Source organism: Opisthocomus hoazin, chromosome 8 (assembly GCF_030867145.1).
Source record: "Opisthocomus hoazin isolate bOpiHoa1 chromosome 8, bOpiHoa1.hap1, whole genome shotgun sequence".
In the NCBI taxonomy this organism is placed as follows: Eukaryota; Metazoa; Chordata; class Aves; order Opisthocomiformes; family Opisthocomidae; genus Opisthocomus; species Opisthocomus hoazin.
This window is the reverse complement of record NC_134421.1, coordinates 22,184,284-22,203,667: the sequence shown is the minus strand read 5'-3', so window position 1 is coordinate 22,203,667 and position 19,384 is coordinate 22,184,284. Positions and strand designations below refer to the sequence as shown.

The 19,384-nt window shown below is 40.2% G+C and overlaps 1 protein-coding gene across 9 annotated transcripts in view; it reads left to right on the top strand.

Annotated features, from left to right (window-relative positions):
- VEZT (vezatin, adherens junctions transmembrane protein) overlaps window positions 1-15,965 on the top strand; it is a 71,072-nt gene extending 55,107 nt beyond the window's left edge. For 7 of the 9 annotated variants that reach the window (XM_075429516.1, XM_075429518.1, XM_075429517.1 and 4 more), the window contains one exon: window positions 3,797-15,965. In XM_075429516.1, the coding sequence (XP_075285631.1) occupies window positions 3,797-4,371 (575 nt within the window). In that variant the 3' untranslated portion in view covers window positions 4,372-15,965. Of the gene's footprint in view, window positions 1-2,994; window positions 3,626-3,796 lie in introns of those variants that run through there. The other 2 variants (XM_075429523.1, XM_075429522.1) reach the window with 1 other exon arrangement.
- The last annotated feature ends 3,419 nt before the right edge of the window (window positions 15,966-19,384 follow it).

The window sequence follows — 19,384 nt, the reverse complement described above, 5'->3', positions numbered from 1 at the left end:
GAATTTAAAGAAACCATCAGAAATTATCCCAGACTTACCAAAATGTATAGGTTAAAGTAAATAGCTAGACTGTGAAATATTAAAGACTCATAAAAGAGTAAGACTTGCTTTTGTTTCCCATGAGAGACTGAGTATACAGAATATGTTTTCCAATTTAAAAAAAAAAAGCACAATAATAACATCCTGACAAGACGAGTTCTTCCAGCCTGTGCTAACTCGAAGGACTGCTGGGTAGCTCCATCCACTTGCACTGGAAGGCAGGAATATGGAAATTTTTCTTGCCTCTACAAGACAGTCTGTCTGTGTTCCAGCAGTGAGACTGGGTAAAACTTGATTGCTTTCACTGCTTGAGCTGTTTGATTTATTATCTTTAAAGTTGGCAGTAGCTTGTCTTTTCCTTTTTCTCTTCTTTTTCCCATTTTCATCCCTTCCTCTTAAAGACAGGTTAGGAAAAGCCCTTTAGGTTCTATGTTAAGAAAAACAACTCTCACATCTGGCAGCGTATCCAAGGATTCTGCCTCTGCCAGTGTCTCCAGAAAAGAAGACCATGAATTGCATCTTTCAATAATTTAGTGGGAACACACAGTAACAGACCATACTTATTTATGAGAGTGTTTCTTTAGACATCAAACCCACAAAAATATCTGTTCTTCACAACTTTCTTCTTTGTGTCCATTTAGCTACAACTACGGTAAAAGAAATCCCTTGGCCAGTGGCACTGACTGCTCTTCTAGTTGAGTCAAAAAAACCTGACATTAGATTGCATCGGAGTCTGCTCAAGAGTAGGATTTCAATATCATCCTTCTGGTGTTGCAACACCTCACAACTCTTCACATAATTCTCTTCAAGTCTTCCTTTCCTCCCTGTTGAAGGGAAAAGGAAGGAGTCCTGCCTCCAGTTCAAGTCTTGACAGATCTAGTGATTACTGCAGAAAGAGTTCTTGTCAGGAGAGCATGCACTGGATATTTCCTTATCTAGGCTAGCAGCTGATACCTGTCCACATCAGTATATCCTCAGGCCATTTGTGGCCATAGCTGGAAAGAGTCAGCTGGCTCCCGTAATCTTCAGTAACTGTTCACCTGAAAGCCTTTGTGGCTCATGTTGGTGCCTTTCCTTTCCATGTATAGATACTACGTTGTTTTAGGATTAGAGATTCAGTGGTGGGGAGTGAGGGGTCTGATTTCCTCCAGCTGCATAGGACTAATCATTGATTACTTCCATTCTGTACAGAACTGGAAAACATGAGGGCGGTTCATGAAAGTAATTAATATTGTTTCCTTTTGGCTCAGAGACTCTGTGTGTCTAATCTGCAAGACTGATACGGACAGCAGACATCTTCTACTGGTTTTTAAGGAATTTCTTCATTATTTCTTCAAAAGAAACACAAGTCAGTTAAATATGACATAATGGATCCTGGCATATTACTTCTGCAGACTTTGATTTATCCGTATGCGCAAGTCATTCCTTAAAGAAACATTTTTGTGAGCTGTGCTTTCCATATTTGTGGCTTGCTTTATCTTGACGTTTTAAACTCAGAAAGGTTCATATTCTTGTCTGCATTTGCCCAAGCCAATGGATGGCCGTGGTATCACACTTTTCCATAGCCCTCTTCAATCTTGCTTTTACAGGACGATCATATTCCAGGAATCCTGTGTTCTCCTAAGTTGTGAAGAAAGATCCTGAAATATTCAGTCTTTAATCTGTTAGTCAAGGCACCTAGCTAGCCATTCTGATTGGTTAGGGTTTTTGGTTCACTGAAGGAGGTGCTGGTGAGGGTTTCTACATAAAAGGAGGTCAGCTCCAAACAAGTTGGTTTGTCTAAAGAACACAGCATGAAGTCAACTGGAGATGATAGGTTGGATTCCAGAAGAAAAACATTAGCAGAGCACCAGACTAAAGCAAATTTGCCCAGGCCCAGCATCATGGTAATACTGCTTACAGTCTGGGCAGTAGGTCACTTATGGGAGCATAGGTGACCTTATATTTTTGGTCCTTTGGCATCCTGTTGAGCCAGAACAATGGAATTGCTTTTGAAGAGGTCTGTGAAATTGTTATTAGCTTCGTTTCCATTTGTCAAACATTGTAAAACAACTTTCTTCTGGTGCAGAATCACTTCCAGCCTTTCCCCAAACCTCTCCCCCCAAAAAAGTTGATTTTGTCAGTGGTTGCATGGTACCCAGCTGTTTCCCCTTCTCCAACCTTGTCCATACAACACTTCTTATACAGTTGTTTCTCAGATTTGGAAAGCTACACTCAGAATTGATGAGTTCCACCTTGCTTATTAATGAATGGACTCAGCAAATTGGCCAGCTACCAATCTGAAGTATCTGTTTATTTTTCAAGAAATTTTGGCTTTGGAAGTATTCTTCAGAGGAAGTGGGCAACAAGTTTGCTCCCAAATGATCATAGAATCATAGAATGCTTTGGTTTGGAAGACCTGTAGAGGTCATCTAGCCCAGCCCCCCTGCAGTGACCAGGAACATCTTCAACTGCATCACATTGCTCAGAGCCCCCTCCAACCTGGCCTTGGATGTTTCCAGGGATGGGGCCTCCACTAGCTCTCTGGGCAACCTGCTCCAGTGTTTCACCACCCTCATTGTCATAAGATTACTGATAATAAGTGATAAGGTAAATGATAAAATTACTGTGCATATTCCTGCTTCTTGAAACAAATGGGCAGAAATAAGCAGCAGCATGTTTTTTGCAAGATGGCGAAGAACTACTCCGTTAACAATTGAGATGAGTCTGGTGCAGTGCTCCTTCAGTATGTAAGGTTTTAAAACAAGCAATACAATACAAATTCAAAGCTACAGTCTTTCAGTGTGCTAATGACAATAATTATCAGCGTGACAACCATAATGATGTACCTGCCTTCAGCTAGCTAAAGTAAATATTAATGAAGTCGGATGCGATGCAAAAATCCTAATACCGTAAATTTTGTTTCCCATGAAAAGTTTGTGTATTTCCCAGAGTTATTTTCATCTCTGCTTACAGGGGTAAAGTCAGAATGGAATTAGAAAGGGAAATGCTCCTTGGGAATCTGCTGTTGCCGCTCTCATTTATGTTCGTGCTGCTACTCTAATGGAGCTGCTGCAGTTTAGGGAATCTGTTACTTGGAAATGGACATTATATCGTTTTCTTAAAAAGAAAGACGTCTGTTCTTCAAGAAGTGATTGTACCGAGTTGTACTAACCCTTAACACTGGGAGGAGAGACTTCCTGGCAAGCATCCCGTTGCTGGCAATGGGACTCGCTGCTGCTACTAACTTCAAGAGAGGCTAAATTAAACCACACTTTGTTTGTGAGGACACCCTACCTGACTGTATGAATACATGTTGTATTTATATGTTGTGGTGTATGAGATCAGATATTGCCTGTAAAGACTTTTTCATGTACCAGCTGTCTTTACTGGGTTAGCTAAACTGTTGTTTAAGATGAAGACAGTTCGAATCTGTATACAGTGCAGTAGTTTTACTTGTTTTTCACTTTAAGATTGAATGCATCATCTGTGTTTGATGCTGGTTTTAAACATCATCGATTTCGTGCTGTCTCTTTACGTCACAGATTTTAAGGAGTAGTTACAACAAGTAGCTATCACATTTCACTTCAGTTTTGTGATTAGAAAACACTGTTTTATTTTAAGTTTTGTTTGATTGTGGTTTTTGTTTCTGTTGTTTGGGGTTTTTTTTTAAGCCATTTTGACCCTTACAATCTTGCATCTTTTTAAACACAAATAAATTATTTATTTATAGCAGCCTGCTTTTAGTTATCATTTAATTTTTTTCCCCCTTTTTAAGCTGCAGTGAAACCCTTGTCTCCTGTAGAACCACTGAAACTACTAAATAATTTGGAATCACATATGAATTCAGATACAGGAAAGCAAGACTGCAGCCAAAGTTGTGATAAATCTGAAGAAAAAGACTCTAATCCGAAAATGAATGCTGCTGATAAAAGCAGGACAGAGTATTTATATGAAGATCCTGAGACGGAGAAAGACAAAGACAGTACTACTGATGAAGGTATTTCTACAGGGGCTGAAGAAAGAACATGTTATCAGCATGAAGGGGAAGTTGAAGAACTCAATCCAGGCGATATGGATGGAGTAGAGGTTTCGCAGTCTCCCTCTAAGGATGTATTACATTCAAAAATCAAGCATAGGCTGGCCCAGCTCCACATGTCAAGAGATTTAAACTTCACATCTGGTCTGGCTGCACAAGTTGCTGCCAGGTCCTTCACTTTTACTACAATGCAGGAAGAGACTTTTGGAGATGAAGAGGAGGAGGAGGAAGAAGAGAAGACACAGGAACATGAAGACCTTGTGGAGGACTCTGAGAATGAAGACAGAGGCTCTGAAAGTGAAGGAAAAGTCTAAGTCTGAGCTGAACTTTGTTAAACCAACAGCAGGCAATTTGATGGAAAAAATTGAAGTGGGGGGTTGAAGATGAAAATACTGGATGGAAGAAAAGGAGACTAAATATAATACATCTTGTCCCTAAGTCTGATACACTAAATAGGACTTCTAAGTATATTGAAAATTTGCAGGTAAGAGAAGTTTAGGCTGCATCCAAGAAATACTTGGCTGTTGCCTTTTTAAGATCCTAGTGGTGGGTTTTGGAATTTACCTTTCTGTTTTCTGTTTTATTTATTTATATTAAAATGTACTGTGAGAGGTTTTTTGTAAAAAGAAGGAAAACAATGTCTTGAATTACAACAGACTCCATTCTTTTCTCTCTGATTCTGTTGTCATGGTATCAATGTTTGTTCCAACAAAAAAGCCAGGACGTTACTTTTGGAAGAACCTGAACTGTTCCCTGTGATCTTCCCCCACCACTTCTCTTTCGCTTCTTGCGTCTGCAGTGTGTGTGCTAAGCCACTGTAGGCATTCGTGATTCTGTGGCTAGCCATGTGGCTCCCCACTAAAATGTAGAGTTTCAAATAAAAACTTGAAAGAGCTAGTATTTGATGTGTCCTGGGATATGGGGCTGAAATAGTATAAATTTAGTCACGCTTCATATTAAGGTTTATTTAGAATTTTATGAAGGGTTAATAAATGATTTCTAGATGTTGTAATTCATGTTAGACAAATATGTAGTATATGCTAGGGAAGGTTATAAGCACATCAGTAGAAAGCACGCTAGACAGCTAGAAGCTATCTGTTGGATTGATAATAGATGAGAAGTAAATACCTATTTATTGAAACAGCTGTTAATTATTTGTTAACCTTTTGTAAATTGAACCTTAATATAATTGTTTGGTTTGATATAATGATTGATGGTACATTTTTGTTTATGTCTTGAAGTAATTTTCTTAAAGCAAAGTTATCTGAGTGCTTAACAACCTTCAGTATTTTGTTTAAACAGCATATTTGCTTTTCCCTAATGTTCTTTCATATTCCCTTAGATCACAGCTATAACCTATGTGATTAAGAATCCATGAGAGAAAAAGAATTGTGTGTTTTCTAAGGTGTATCTTGTAACTTAGTTGACACTGGAGCTGGTCTGAGGTTATGTGCGTTGTGTTTTTCTCAGTGGTGGTGTTACGAGGAGCAGCAAGCTGATGCTCACCTCACAGAGGAGCTGGTTAATGGTTTCACTGCCTCCTCTTCCTTTTGCCCTCTGACACAAAATGAAGCAAAGGTCTCACGTCTGTATGAAATACTCTACTTGGACCTGGATACATTTCCAGTCACAAACCACCTCATCAGTTATGTAGGGTATTTATTGTCTCTTGCTCATTCTATAGAATAAAAGGTTTTTTAGATGCATGTGGTTCAGAGCAATACATTTCCTAGGATGATGTCATGGGAAGTAGGGAAGCTAATGAAGATCAGCAGGTTAGGGTGGAACTCCTGACCACATGTCAGAAGACAAGTGTTTTCTTTCAGCCTGCCTCTCTTCTGTTAATGATTTTGTATGAACACTGTTAAATATGTGGATTTGTTCACAAACCAGAAAGAGGTAGAGAAGGGAGTATGTGACTTATCCTTCTTTCACAATATAATGACTGCCTTCTCCCTCACACACAGATTTTGGGAAGAGAATGTTTTGCCATTCTTCATTAACCAGTAACACTGTGTTCTGTGCACTTAATTTTGTGTAAGTGGCTGGAAGCTGAATGGGTGATGTCTTGCGGAACTTGAAAAAATAAAAAAAAAATGCTTCTGGTAGTGTATTCAGAAGCTAAGCCTCCTCTTAGTGGTAGAGCATATTCTTCTGTGACCTGTAAAGGTTAGGCTAAGATTATGAAACACTGTTTTATTTTCTCTGTGATAAGCAATTTTTTTATCAAGTCTACAACAACTGCTTTGGATAAATTGTGTGTGAAGCATTGTCCATGCTTCTGAAAAAGAAGTCTTCCTCATCCTTGACTTGAGATCCTGGAGTTCACGAAGTGCCCAGATAGTTTTAGTTCCTACGTAATTGTTCTGGCTCCCTAAATGTATGTTCCATTAATATTTTATCTATGAACTCATCCACCAGCATCTCATGATCTGATGTTGTGTACCCCAGAGCTGACACCCCTGAACTTTTGCCAAGGGATCCAAATCTTAGTTTACAATGTGTATGGCTATGAGACCAAGTTGGAAAAACGATCAGATTTAGGATATGAATTACCACTGTCCTCACAGTTTTTGATAAAGTCAGTAGTAGCATGAGTATTTTGCATTGCTGGTAAAATAGGTTTCAGATCTCACGTTTATAAAGTTGCTAGTTCTTTATTCTTTTGCTGCATTCCCTAGCAAAAGACCTGGAGAATCTACTTTGGCAGCTCACTTGGGACCTAGTTTTATAATATGCTGGTCTTGGTGATGAAAGTGGCCTTAAGAAACTGCATCCGTCATTAATTGTTTATTTTCACCCATCGGCTGGGTCAACACAGGTTTTTGTAGCCATGGTATAAACCAGCTCACTGAGTCCACTTGGGTCAAAAATCCACCCTTTTTAAGGGTTATTTTTCACCGCTCTTATTGCAGTTATGCAGTTTACAGCATTTACCTTTGAACAGCTGTATCGGCACATACTGTGTTGCTGGCGTGAGACTCAGGATTGCTCACATTTACATTATTGGCAAAGATGGTGTAGTGTAAAATTACAGCCTTGACATTAGATATAGGTATGATCAAAAGATGACGTTCTGGAGCGAGTTCTGATCCTGCTTTGAACAAATAGATTGTCTACAAGCAATTTAACTGATTTCCATGGTCTTACTTAATGCAGTCTTAGAAGATGCACATATGAACACCTGGGCTCCCTTGCTGTCTCTGCCCCTCATCACATCTATATCTAACAGCCATCAGGTCATTTATTTTGATTTATTTGATATTCTCCCTGCAGAAAAATATGGCTAACAGTGTACAGCACACAAAGCATGGCTTCCCTTGATTTGATAACCAGGTTCCATCTACATAAATAGTCTGTTATAATCCAGATTTCCTCATAATTGTGTCATTTGAAAGGACTGTGCACACATGTTGTAGATCCCTGCAAGAACCTGACAGATTTCTTGGCAATCATCATTTATCATTGCATTTAAAATAATATATATCAACACACTGAAGCATGCGTTGGTGCTAAAGAATTGTGCTAATATATCGAACATGTCAAGGTCTGAGTGCTGTCCTGTGTTCTTTGGCTCATTACCCTAGATAGGGATTTTTGTGAAAACAACATTTACTTCTTACAACTTTGTAACTTTTTGAAACATGTTAATTGGGAAATCCACACTAAATAATGGGTTATGCCAAAGGATATCAGCAGCCAAAATTCTTTGCGAAGAGCAGAGCTAACTATAAATACATTTTCCCTATTCCATTTCCAATTAGCAGCTCTCTGATTTTGTAAAGATGCAAGTAATTATATAGGGTTAAACAATTTCTTCTCCTCCTGAGCTACCCCGAAGGCACTCTAGAGGCGATACTTGCTTCTTAGGTTGGATTGCAGTCTAACACTACATGTTTTATGTCACTTAACTTTACAGCTAAAGATCTAGGTAAAGGCTTAAACGTGGACAAAGATCTACATTAAAAAGCTTACTTGTCTCTTTTTTTAAGTGTGTCTTCATGATAGAAATGACACAGTGCTGTAATGGAAGCATACTTTGAGAATGACAGATAATAGAGAATCTTTCGAATGGAGTCAAGTGTGCCTGTGTCAACTATAAACAAGTTCCGCAAAGGTGAAGGTTTCTGCTATCAGTTGCAGTAAGGAGACGGTTTTACTCCTGACAGAGGATTACTACACATCACTGAATCTTGCATTTGGTTGTCCAAATACTAGATGGAATCTGGTAGAGTAGCCAGTTTTAGTGAGGTTTCAGACTTTGTCCTGAGCACATCTGTATGTTTGTGACCTGACTTTTTGTTTACAGTATTAGAAATTTGATGTGTATCCAAAGTGCAGAATTTGCAACTGCCTTATAAATTTCTCTGCTAGTGAAAAAACATCTAAATAGAGGACTGTGTAGAGTTGTTAGCCCATGCTGAACTTTGAAGTCTTGTAGTCTATTCCCCCCGTTTATTTTTTTTTAACAGAAACAAGGGGTCAAGCATACTAAACTGCCCTTGTTCTTAAAAGTATTTAGGTGAAGGGCTGATGTTGTTCTGCAAGTGGCTTGTTCTCCGGGCTAACTACTCAGTAGAATTCACTGGTTTTCATAGTGTCTCATCCGAAAAAGAGGGCAGAGGGTAATAAAGGTACCTGGTCAGTGTAAAGGGTCAGGCTACTCCGGGATCTTGTCTGTGACAGGGACTAATAGTAGGTGCCGAGGGAAGAGTATGAGTAAAGGGAGATGGTGTAGTGATGTTTCCCTAGGCCACCCCTCAACAGTCTGTGGCTCAAGGACTTCTTGAGCTGGTGGTAGTGGCTGTCAGCTTAATAGGTCCCAATGGAATTCTCTTCCATAAATTTGTTCAATCTCCTGTTTGGTCAATTATTACTAGTCCCAATGCCAATATGCGCTCATCTTTATTACAGTCTTTTACCAATGAGAAGATTTGTCAGTAATGTTTTTTAATTTTCTTTTTTTAAACTGAGCAAGCCGACTCCTCTCAGTCCTTCCACAGAGGTCATGTTCTCCACCTTTTGGTAGATTTCCTTACAAATCCAGTCCAGTTTTTGAAGCGTAGTGACCAAAGCGTGGTGCAGTACTGGAGATGTCACCTCAGCAGTGCTGAGTGTGGAGCAATAATCACCTCCCATAAAACACTGAACCATTCAAATGTATTTGAGTCCATATAGGAAAAAACTCTTTTCAGATCTTTTACCCCTAGCTATTAGGATGTCAAATGAAAATATTTGGTCTAATGGAGGAGAAGTATTTATTCACTGTAGCAGGGTTTGGCTGGACAATGTTTTTCTTTGCTAACAAAACAAAAAGCTGTTAAATCAAAATGATCTTTCAACAGCTGCCACCTGGTCTAACACAAACTAAAGACGCCAAACAACACTTGTTTAAATTTCAGCTTGACTTTTGAGAGCTGTTCTGATCTCTGATGAATAAGCATGTATCACAAAATATATTATCACACAAGAATACGGATATATGGATATCAGAGATCAAACTGAAGGCTTCTGATGCTAATTTTTAAAATGCTTGGAAGTGTGCTTTATTCCTATTCTCACGATATGATTCCCTCATGTATATGTTTTTATTTTTCCACCTGGAATTTTAAATGCCAAAAAATACATTTTGATTTTTATGACTTGGAAATTTGTGCAGTAATCACGTAAGTGGTAATGATACTGTAACTGTGTTAAGACATGGTCATAGGTAGGGGTAAAATCTATCTACCGTGAACTCTTGTTTTGTAGGCAGATACGGCAATATAGTTTGAGCTACAGACCAGTATTTAACTGTTCTGAGTATTCTGCCTCACCTTTCCCACTGTAATCTCTTAAGTTACTGGCAGGTTTGTCAGAATAAAACTTGACTCAACAGCTTGAATGCTCTATTAGGCCACATTACACTTTCTGAATTGAACATAGGATTCTGAAGAAGTGACTGCAATTTAGTAGACGAGTGTTGTGGTTTTGCCTCAATTTGCAACAAAGAACCATGCAGTTACTCTCTCACTCCCTCCCCGGTGGAATGGGGAGGAGAATCAGAAGGAAAAAGGCAAAAACTCATGGGTTGGGATGAGAACAGTTACAGAATGGCAAAGGGGAGAAGAAAACAGCAATCAATAATACTGGTAAAAAGCATATACATTGTGCAGTGTTCTCACCACCTGATGCTCAGCTTGCTCCTGACTAGCAAAAGCCTCTCCTTCAGCCAGCTCCCCACTTAAATACTGAGCATGATATTCCATGGTATAGAATATCCCATTCGATTGGCTGTTTGGGTCAGCCCAACCAGCTTCTGGTGAAAATTAACACTATCCCAGCTGAACCCAGGACAACGAGGAAAAAGAGTTTGTTTCTCTGTTACAAAGTGGCTTATTTTAAAAGGTTGAATAGGACCAAAACTTGAATACTTTCACATGATCAGCATATTTTTGACCTTTATACCTCCTCAGCTTTTAATCTTAAAGGCCTCATGGACAGTCTGCTTTAGGGGAAGCAGTTCCATAGCAGCTTAAACCAGTTCAGGTCCAGGCTGCCATGGCCCTGCCACGGCCATGCAAATCTCAGTCCCTCCTTTAGGCTGGCTTTTGTAACCACTCAGTGATTTGGGACATGGATCTGGCTGAAAATGCACCACTGCTTTAACTTCCAGCTGGCTCCCTCAACTAATCCATTGTGTGGTTGAAAGAGCACTCGTAGCCTCTCAGGGGAGCAGGAGGGAAGGGATGCCACGGTGACGAGGAGGAATGCCATAGCTCAAATTAAAGTCAGTTTGAATTAATGCTTACATGCTGTGAGTTACATCATTAGTGTCTGTACTGAAGTGGGATAAACTCACCTCCGTATGTTGCTTCCTTCATCTCTCCATATTTTCTGTTGATTGAGGATGATGCCACTCATTATTTTCCTCACTCATTTTGTTTTTTTTTCCTCACTCATTTTGTTTTTGTTTTTCCTCACTCCATTGTTTTTGTTCTTCGGGCCTAGGCTGCCCAAGACCTGTTCTGTGTTACTCAATTGACCCTCTAAGAGCTGTTTATTATGCTGCCAGTAAAACTGAAATTATCATGCATGACTTTTTCTGCTTTCTCTTTTCACCTTTCTGGTCTCTGAGACACCCATGGTCCTCTCCCTTTACCGCCACTCTTAAGAGTTTCAGATTTTAGGATAATACACAAATTCTTTTGGGGTGTGTTTGTAACACAGCTTGATTCTTCTGTATCTTCAGCATTGGAATGTTTAGATCTGGAAATGTATACTGACTTTCCCAGTTGGCTTGAGAACTGAATCAGAAGGCGGACACCGTAATGGGGAGTACTACAGTCGAAACAGAAATAATAACATATGGCAGCTCAAATGTATACCACCCTTTTGGTGTATATGCGCTTTTTATAAGTAATTCTGGCTTACTGAAAAACATCAGTTGTGTTATAGAAATAAATGCAATGCTAGTGCAAGGTCCCAAAATAAGTGTCATTGGTTGACGTAATTTGTGCTCAAATCAGTATTTACAGACTGCTTCCTGACCTTCACCAGCTGCATGGATGAGAACTGAAAATAATCTCAAATTTCCAAATAGAGAGTGACCGATGCTTTCCGTTACTTTGTGCTATTAAAAAGAGGTCTATTCCTAAATAAACAAAAAGAGAAAAGTCAGTGCTTAATATCTTCAGTAGTCATTACTAACAGACAATCATGCATTTGATCTCAATAGAAGCACCATGAATGAGGGCTGTTTATAATATCTGTGTTTCTAAAATAATAAAATTCATACTAATCATCATAATAAAAGGCTTTAAATGTATTATGGGATAAAAGCCAGAATTCTATGAATTGTCCTCCAGATCTTTCATCCAAAGCCATAGCCGGTCAAATTTAAACGAGTTCACGCTGTCTGTTCCTGCACTGCTCAGTATAACATTGTACTCAAAGTTTTTAATGTCTGAACGGGACTGTTCATAGACAGTCTGCATGCACCTGTGTGCTCAGGGTCTGCAGAGCTTGCAGAGGTCACAGAACAGTGCTGAGTGAAACCTGTATAGGAGCGGGATGCCTCAGAAGGATTTGGGGTTTATTGTCTCCATCTTGCTCTATTGCAGCATCCATGCCATATGCAATCCACTCATAAACTTTTTCCTTCTCAGCTTTCCTCTTCATAGGTCACACAAACCAGTTGTGGAGGGGTTTCTTTGTTTGTTTCTCACCTAGGTTACTATCCTATAATGCACCAGGTAATGTATCTCCAACAGAAGCTTAAACTGTAGTGGCCACACTGCAAAAGATGAGGCCTGGGCACACAGGGGCTGGAGAAACTCTTCTGGTTTGGCCACTTCTGGAATGGGTGATACCAAGGTCATGGACTATGGGGGTGCTGAGCTGGCTCGATGACTCTGCAGGTGTCTTTCAGAGCTCCAGGTTTTGCTAGGTCCATTGTTTCCTCCGCCGATCTCTCTCTTCCCTCTTAGCAGTCTTCAGCTCTTCAGCTTTCTGCTGCCAACTCTTTAGAAACTTGGCCACTTTTTCCCTTCACTTCTGAACCCGTTGTCTAAAATTTATGAAGTGGCAGGTTAGAGGGAATCCACACCAAGCCATTGTTGCGTGTTCCCAGTCATAAACTTGTAAACAGAAGGACTCGGAGGGCTGGTAACTTGTCTGTCCTGACTTTCCTTCCAGGGAGCTTTGACATACATTTCAACCTGGCCCTCGTGTTCCTTCCTGGACTTAGGAACGTTCACTTCTATAAATCTCCCTCCTTAATGATCATAAGATGGTAATGTCTCCTCATCAAGACTGATCCTCGGACATGTGTTCCTCATTACCTGTGAGCTTTACTTGTTCTTCCCAAGAGGATAGTGGCACAGTTATGGCTGAGCCTACATTCCCCTAAACAGCCTTGCTTCTTCCTGCAGTAGGGGCTGAAAACGTGCTCTTCAGCTGCTGTGCCAACACGCTTTGGCTCCACAGCTGCCTAGCCTTGAGCTCTGGAAGCTCTGGGATCTAGCAGTTCTGCTTAAACCTTTCCCACTGTCAAAAAGCGTGTGTTTTCAGAACACAATTACTGCTACATCTCCCCTGAATTGAACCTTTTTGAATTTTTATTGAGCAGCATTGATGGATTGTTTCTTAACTTAATTTGAGGGGTTCGTGTGAGCTTTTTATATACACCTGTATACACACACCCTCTTCATGTTGTCCGTGTGTATTGCCAGGTATCACATTGAAAGGCTTGTCTAGCAAAGAGGTGGTATTTTTCTCCTATCAAACTTTCCAGTTACTTACTCAGAAGGTAAACAAAAAGTTAATTCTTGCTGTGTAATGGCGAAAGTACTGAATTCTGTTCTACCAAGCAGGCTGTGTGGAGGTATTTAAAACACACACTGATTTTATACCCTTAATTAGCACAACTATTTAACCTTGTTTTCCCTTATCAAGGCTTTGCAGCTGAGCTGCTGTGAGCGCCTGTATGGCCATCTGCCCCGTCTTAAACATGTGAACAAATACAAGTTCCTCAACATTTCCTGCCTGCTAAGTCTTAGCATTCCCCAAAACAGGGCCTAAGGGCAGCACAGATTGCCAAGGAAACCTCGGGGAAGGGAAAGAAAAGGATCTTGATAAGGTGCTGCTTAATTGGTTAATAAGTGAGAGCTAAAATATAAAAGGAAATGTTTAAAAGAACAAACCGCAGTAAGAAGTTTCTGGCAGGGCTACAGAGGGAAATCACATGTGATACACTCTGAAGTCTGCAGGCACTGGGAAGGATCTATGATTTCTCTTCAGTGTGAAGTGGAGACAGGAAACATTCACCAGACTGTCAGTCTTCAACAGCTCTTAAAAAACCCCCTCTATTATATCTACATTTTGTTTCCACAGACTCAGTCCTGCTGTGCTGGAGTATCACGCTGTGTGTAAATCGATCTCCACATCTCTTCCTTTCAGCTCTGTATGACGCCAGTCTCTTTCCTTCGACTGCCCTGAAAACCCATGTGGTTGGGCTCCACTGGGAGCCTCTTTGGCACCTACCCTGCCACTTGCTGATGCTGCTTTAAACGCAGTTGATTAGATCGGCCTCACGCAGGTTTAGATCAGCGGGTCTTTAAAGCAGGTATGAAGCCTGGTGGCTGGCTGCAGTAAGGCTCCAAGAACTTGGGTTGGATGTACGCAGCAGCAGGAAGGCATTCCTGGGTTCTGCCCTTTCTTTGTGATGGGGTTTCTTGCCTGTGATATTTTCCCAAACCTTTTTGTTTCTTTTTTTCTTACTTTCCCACTTTACCTCCTTCCTTTGTCCCATGGATAAGAATCAGGACCTGAAGTCTTTTTTACATATTTGATGATGTGCATCACCAGGATTATTTTTAAGCCATTTTTAAAAATTTTTGGCTGTGTTTCCCAGTTTCAGAAGTAGTTTTCTCAATTGTAATGCTAGTCACTTTCAAAGTCTTTTTCTTCAGCATCTGTAGTAAAATTCTGCCTCACTGCTGCATGTATCGCTTTTTCTCCTTATCGTGTATCCCTGACAGCTGCCTGGTGGCATGGATGTGGCTTATCCATCCTTCAGTTAGTAATGATTGAACAGAGTAGGGAATGCTGTAACAAGGGATGCATAAATGCTGTATCAGCACTTTGTTTCATCTTTTATACAGGAGTTTGTTTAGAATTCCTCTTTCATCCTGAAGATGAAATTAATTTTAAGCAATCCTGGCAATAGTTAGTTTCTGCAGTGTATTTTGCTGGCTCCTTTACAAGCACTTTAGTAATGAACACTGGTTACTCTCGTCTAAATAAGTGATGACTGAAGAATGGAAGTTTCTCTGACGTATGCTTCTAGTTGTACCTTCCCATCATCTTTCAGAGACCTGTATGATGTGCAACTGTGTGGCAACTATTAGCAAAATCCCTTTTACATCACATAAATGGCCAGGTACGTGGGGCTTTAGGAAGAGAATAATGTGTAAGTCAAGGAGACTGGTAGCAGGTACATCTTTAACCTAGGAACTGGGCTTAGGTGCTCTGCAGGAGATGTCTTCTACTTGTCTAGCTGTATGGCTCCTAAGAAACAGGCTTTCTCTGTACGCTTCGAAAGTGCCAAAATAGTGGCAACAGTACAGCCCGGCTCCTCTTACCTGAAGCTTTGTGGCTCCCTCATAATGCTTAGGCTTTATCATCAGAACAGAGGCTGATGTTAGGAGCTGTGGCTGATGCTCGCCTCTTCCTGTAAACTTTCCCTGTATTGGTTTCAAGGCTAACGGCTCTCGACCGCTCTTCTCACTTGCATATGGCTCACTTAATTCATATCCCCAGGAAGGAAAGCTTAGCGATGGCTGGGGAGGAAGGGAAATAATTTGATCTTGAAAGGCAAGAGGAAGCTGGGTGAGGCAGGAGTGTTTATTCTTGTGTATTGAATCTTGCTGCTTAATCAGTGCGTAATTTGTTGTGCAGTAGAAAGGTCTTGCTTATTCTTTGCTATTTCCAGGTTTGTTTGTTTGTTTTCATTTGGAATACTGAACAGATCCAATTGCTGATGTTAGAAGGAGAAGCCTGTCTACCAAGAGGGGTCTATAATGTTTTCCTTTACTTGGAGATTTTTTGAATGCTAAATTGCCTGTGTGTATTCTTCATAGTGTACCATATGCAAACATTCTTCAGGAATTGATACTACCACTTCAGACAGTCAATATTTTCTATGTAAGAACTGTACGTTTCCTATACTGCCAAGAATGTATATATACCTATGAAGACTTAAGATTGTATCTTTTTGAGCAAGCCTCTTTCTTCAACCATCTGAAACTTCTTCTTCTTTCTCGAGTTCTCTCCTAATTTATTAGACACTTGTGTTATATTGTGTACTTTTTTGTATCAGCTGTATTGCTGTATTTCTCCTTTCTCTCATTAAAACCTGTTCTTCTCATCCTTCTACTGTGCTGCTTCATATTGGAAAGACTCGCACTGTATCAGGTAACCTGGTCTAGTGTAGTGGGTCTGGCTGAGATGGAGCCAGACCAGGCCTAAAAAGCCAGTCGTTCAGACTTCTGTTGTATTTATTGTTCCACCGATCCCAACATGTAATCAGTTTTACTGCACTACGCTTCCCTAGGGTTATTTTGCAGAATAGTCCATGCTTTTATAAGATAGTGAAGAAGAAACCTAGAGTGGGATACCCATGGTATAAACAAATGGACAAGACACAAAAAATACACTGAGAGATAAAGTACATAAGTCTCATGGATGGTTGTTTCTGCTGACATACGCTAAGAAACCTGTGGTCTTCCTGAGTGAAGCAACTTTTGAGGAGAGGTTTGGAAGAGGACTCTGAGGGCACTTTTTTCCCAGAAATGCGGCCTTCAACTTAAGTCAGTCAGTTTTCTGTGCTGTCTCCATGCTTAACTCTTCTTCCAGGTAGATGCAGAGGAAAAAAGGAATGCAGGGTGGGACCTGTTTGCTTACTCCCACTGGAGAAACAGCTGATTTCAAACAAGCAAATGCCATCTCCCAAGAAATCACTCCATGAACAGACAGAGAAATGGTAGTGCTTCTTTTATTCTCCCGGTGAAAAGCAAGATTTTCAATGTTTTGCTGATGCTAAGCCCTTTTTAGCAGTGCAGGATCTTCCTTGACCTACAGCTGTATTCTCAATATTATCTGTTCCATGGCGTGGTATGCAGGAGGAGAGAGTTCAAAGGTCCATTACAGTGGACCCAAGGTACTGAAATAAAGAAAGTGAACAGAACATGCACGTGCACCCATGTGTTGAGTATTTGGCAATTTTTGAGGTTGGGTGATCAGCTGGCAAGACGGAAAATACCAGGAGCATCTGTTCTTGGAGAGCCTACATCCTAAGTGCCTATTAATTAGACACTTAAGGATGAAATTAATCGCATCTTTAGCACCACATATAATTATAGTAATGTATATGGAAATAGCTATGTCAGCTAGCCTTGGTTTTCTCTCAGACTCCTTATCAACCTCTCCTTCATTAAGACTGGTTTTGTGCCTCCAGTTGCACTGCTTATGTGCTCACAGCCTGTGCAGGACGGAACGCTGCAGAATGTCCCAGTGGTAGCATTTAGGGATTTCTTGTTGTGGTGCTGTGGTAGCAAGGAGCAGAAGCACACGTGTAGAATACCCATGCTGGCTCTGACCGCATGTGACACTGGTTATACTTAGATTTCAGTTAGGCGAATGCCCATCTGTGCAACTGCATACATTTGCTTCTAAAGTTGCATTTAGGGATAATGCCACAGTGGGAAATATTTAGGAAAATTTTAGTGCAGAAAAGAACCAGCACCGGGAATTCCACAGGCCAGAGCAGCCTTCCCAGTCACTCAGAGAAGCATTTGCAATAACACCCAGCCTAAAGCTAATCTGTCCTGACTGCAATCAAGAAAGCTTGTCGCTGACATGGAGGGAAAGCACAGCAGGCCAACAATTAATGCGTTTGAAAATGCTACTGTTAATTGCCTGTCATATTTAATCTCTGGCTTCTCTACTACTCCAGTAATTGTTCTGTATACACATGTGAAGTGACAAGCTTCCTTCAGAGAAGAATGGACTATAGCTAGAATATGTGCTGATTTCTGCCGTTGTTCAATATAAATGAAATACACTGTTTTGTTCAGCTAAAAAGAAATACAAGAAAGGAACAGACTTTCCGAGACCTGTCAAAGCTAGCTAAGAGCAGCTCAGCAAAAGACTGCACACTTCATTTTGGGTTATATCCTGTGTGCTTCTTTACTGTCACTGCTGTCAACTGCTTCTCCACTATTAACTCTATTTCATAGATCATCATCATCATCACATCCTGCAAGATGTGTTGGTTAAATCAGTAGTGGAATGCAGTGGCCTTTGCATTCATACCAGGCACTCTGAAGTTCCAGTTTCATTAGTGGTTTGCAGCACCACTAAATTAAAAATAGTGATATGGCTCCCAAAAGCTATATAATAAATACATTGCAAAAGTTGAAATTATTTCCTCTTTCTGTCTGTCTTTGTTTCCGCTTTGGAAACTTCTACAAGAGAGCTAAGGGTTGCAGCATATGCTTTGGCTCCTGGGAATGGTCCTTCCATGAGCTGTACGCTCAGTATGCAGCTGTGAAGTATTTGACCATCTGCTGCTATTTCTCCAGGTTATGCTTCTAAAGCTTCCCTGCAACTATTAACTCAGTGACGAAGCTAGTTGCCAGAAGACACCTGACTAAAGTAATTGGTCCTTTAATTGCAATTACATTTTAGTGCCAAAATGTAAATATAACAGCCCATAGAACAATAAAGTCTTAGCCAGACACGCACAGAAGAAATGGGGGATGTGCCCAGGAGCTTCACCTCTGTTGTCTTATTTCCTCCTTGCCAGTAACTGCCAGTAAAGATTCTCTAGCTCAGCAGTTACGGTTAGACTGTCCTAACTGTTGAATGGGACAGGAAAGAATATACAAGATGGAGAACTTGTAAACACACCAAAAAGGTGCAAATGCTTTGATACTGAGACTGCTGTACTTGCTGCTGTGAGTCACAGTGCTCTGTATTTAAGAAACTGAACAAGGAAGCCAAAGGTCTCAGAATGAAGTGGTTAAAAACCATAATGATGGAAAGTAAAATACCTGAACTTGAAATCACTTGGAAGACAGTAACCCATGCGATAATCACTCCTTGTCTTAGCTGTTTGTTTTTGAAGGTCTTTAGTTGACTTGCTGTACCCATTGAAAATGTAGTTGGCAAAGAGTATCTTTCCTTGAATATACATCTGCCAAAGAAAAGAACAAAAAAAAAAGTGCAGAATTGGCAAGAGCAACCTCTTACTCTCAATGAAGAGCACAGGCTGAGAAACAAAGAAAGAGGGTTGTTAGGTAGCCTGACTTACAAATTTATTACGGCTTAGAGCTTTCACCTTTAATGACCTTGGTATATAAAACATTTCATTTAAGAAAATAAAAAATAAAACTCGTGTTTTTCTAGTCCCTCCAAGATTTTGAAACACAACATACTGGAGTGTATAAAACAACATTTTGCATGCTGCTTCATGGGCTACCAAAACCCACCAACAACCATTCCGGTAATATTTCAGTTTATGTGTGGCATAACATGACATGTTTGAAGATGAACACAGACAAACACGTTAGGCATAGGGAAAAACAGCTGTTTGTTTGTTTGTTTCTTTTGCATATGTTAACTAAATATTTTTCTTCAATTGTTTTCTTTTTTACTAAGAAGGAGTAGAAGTAGGGTATCCTACTTCTAAACTTTAATACGTGGCAATGAACTTTCCTGTTTAAATACTGTATCTCATTGGAAACAGTTTTCTAGAGAAAAATGGAGACCAAGGTCATTTGACAA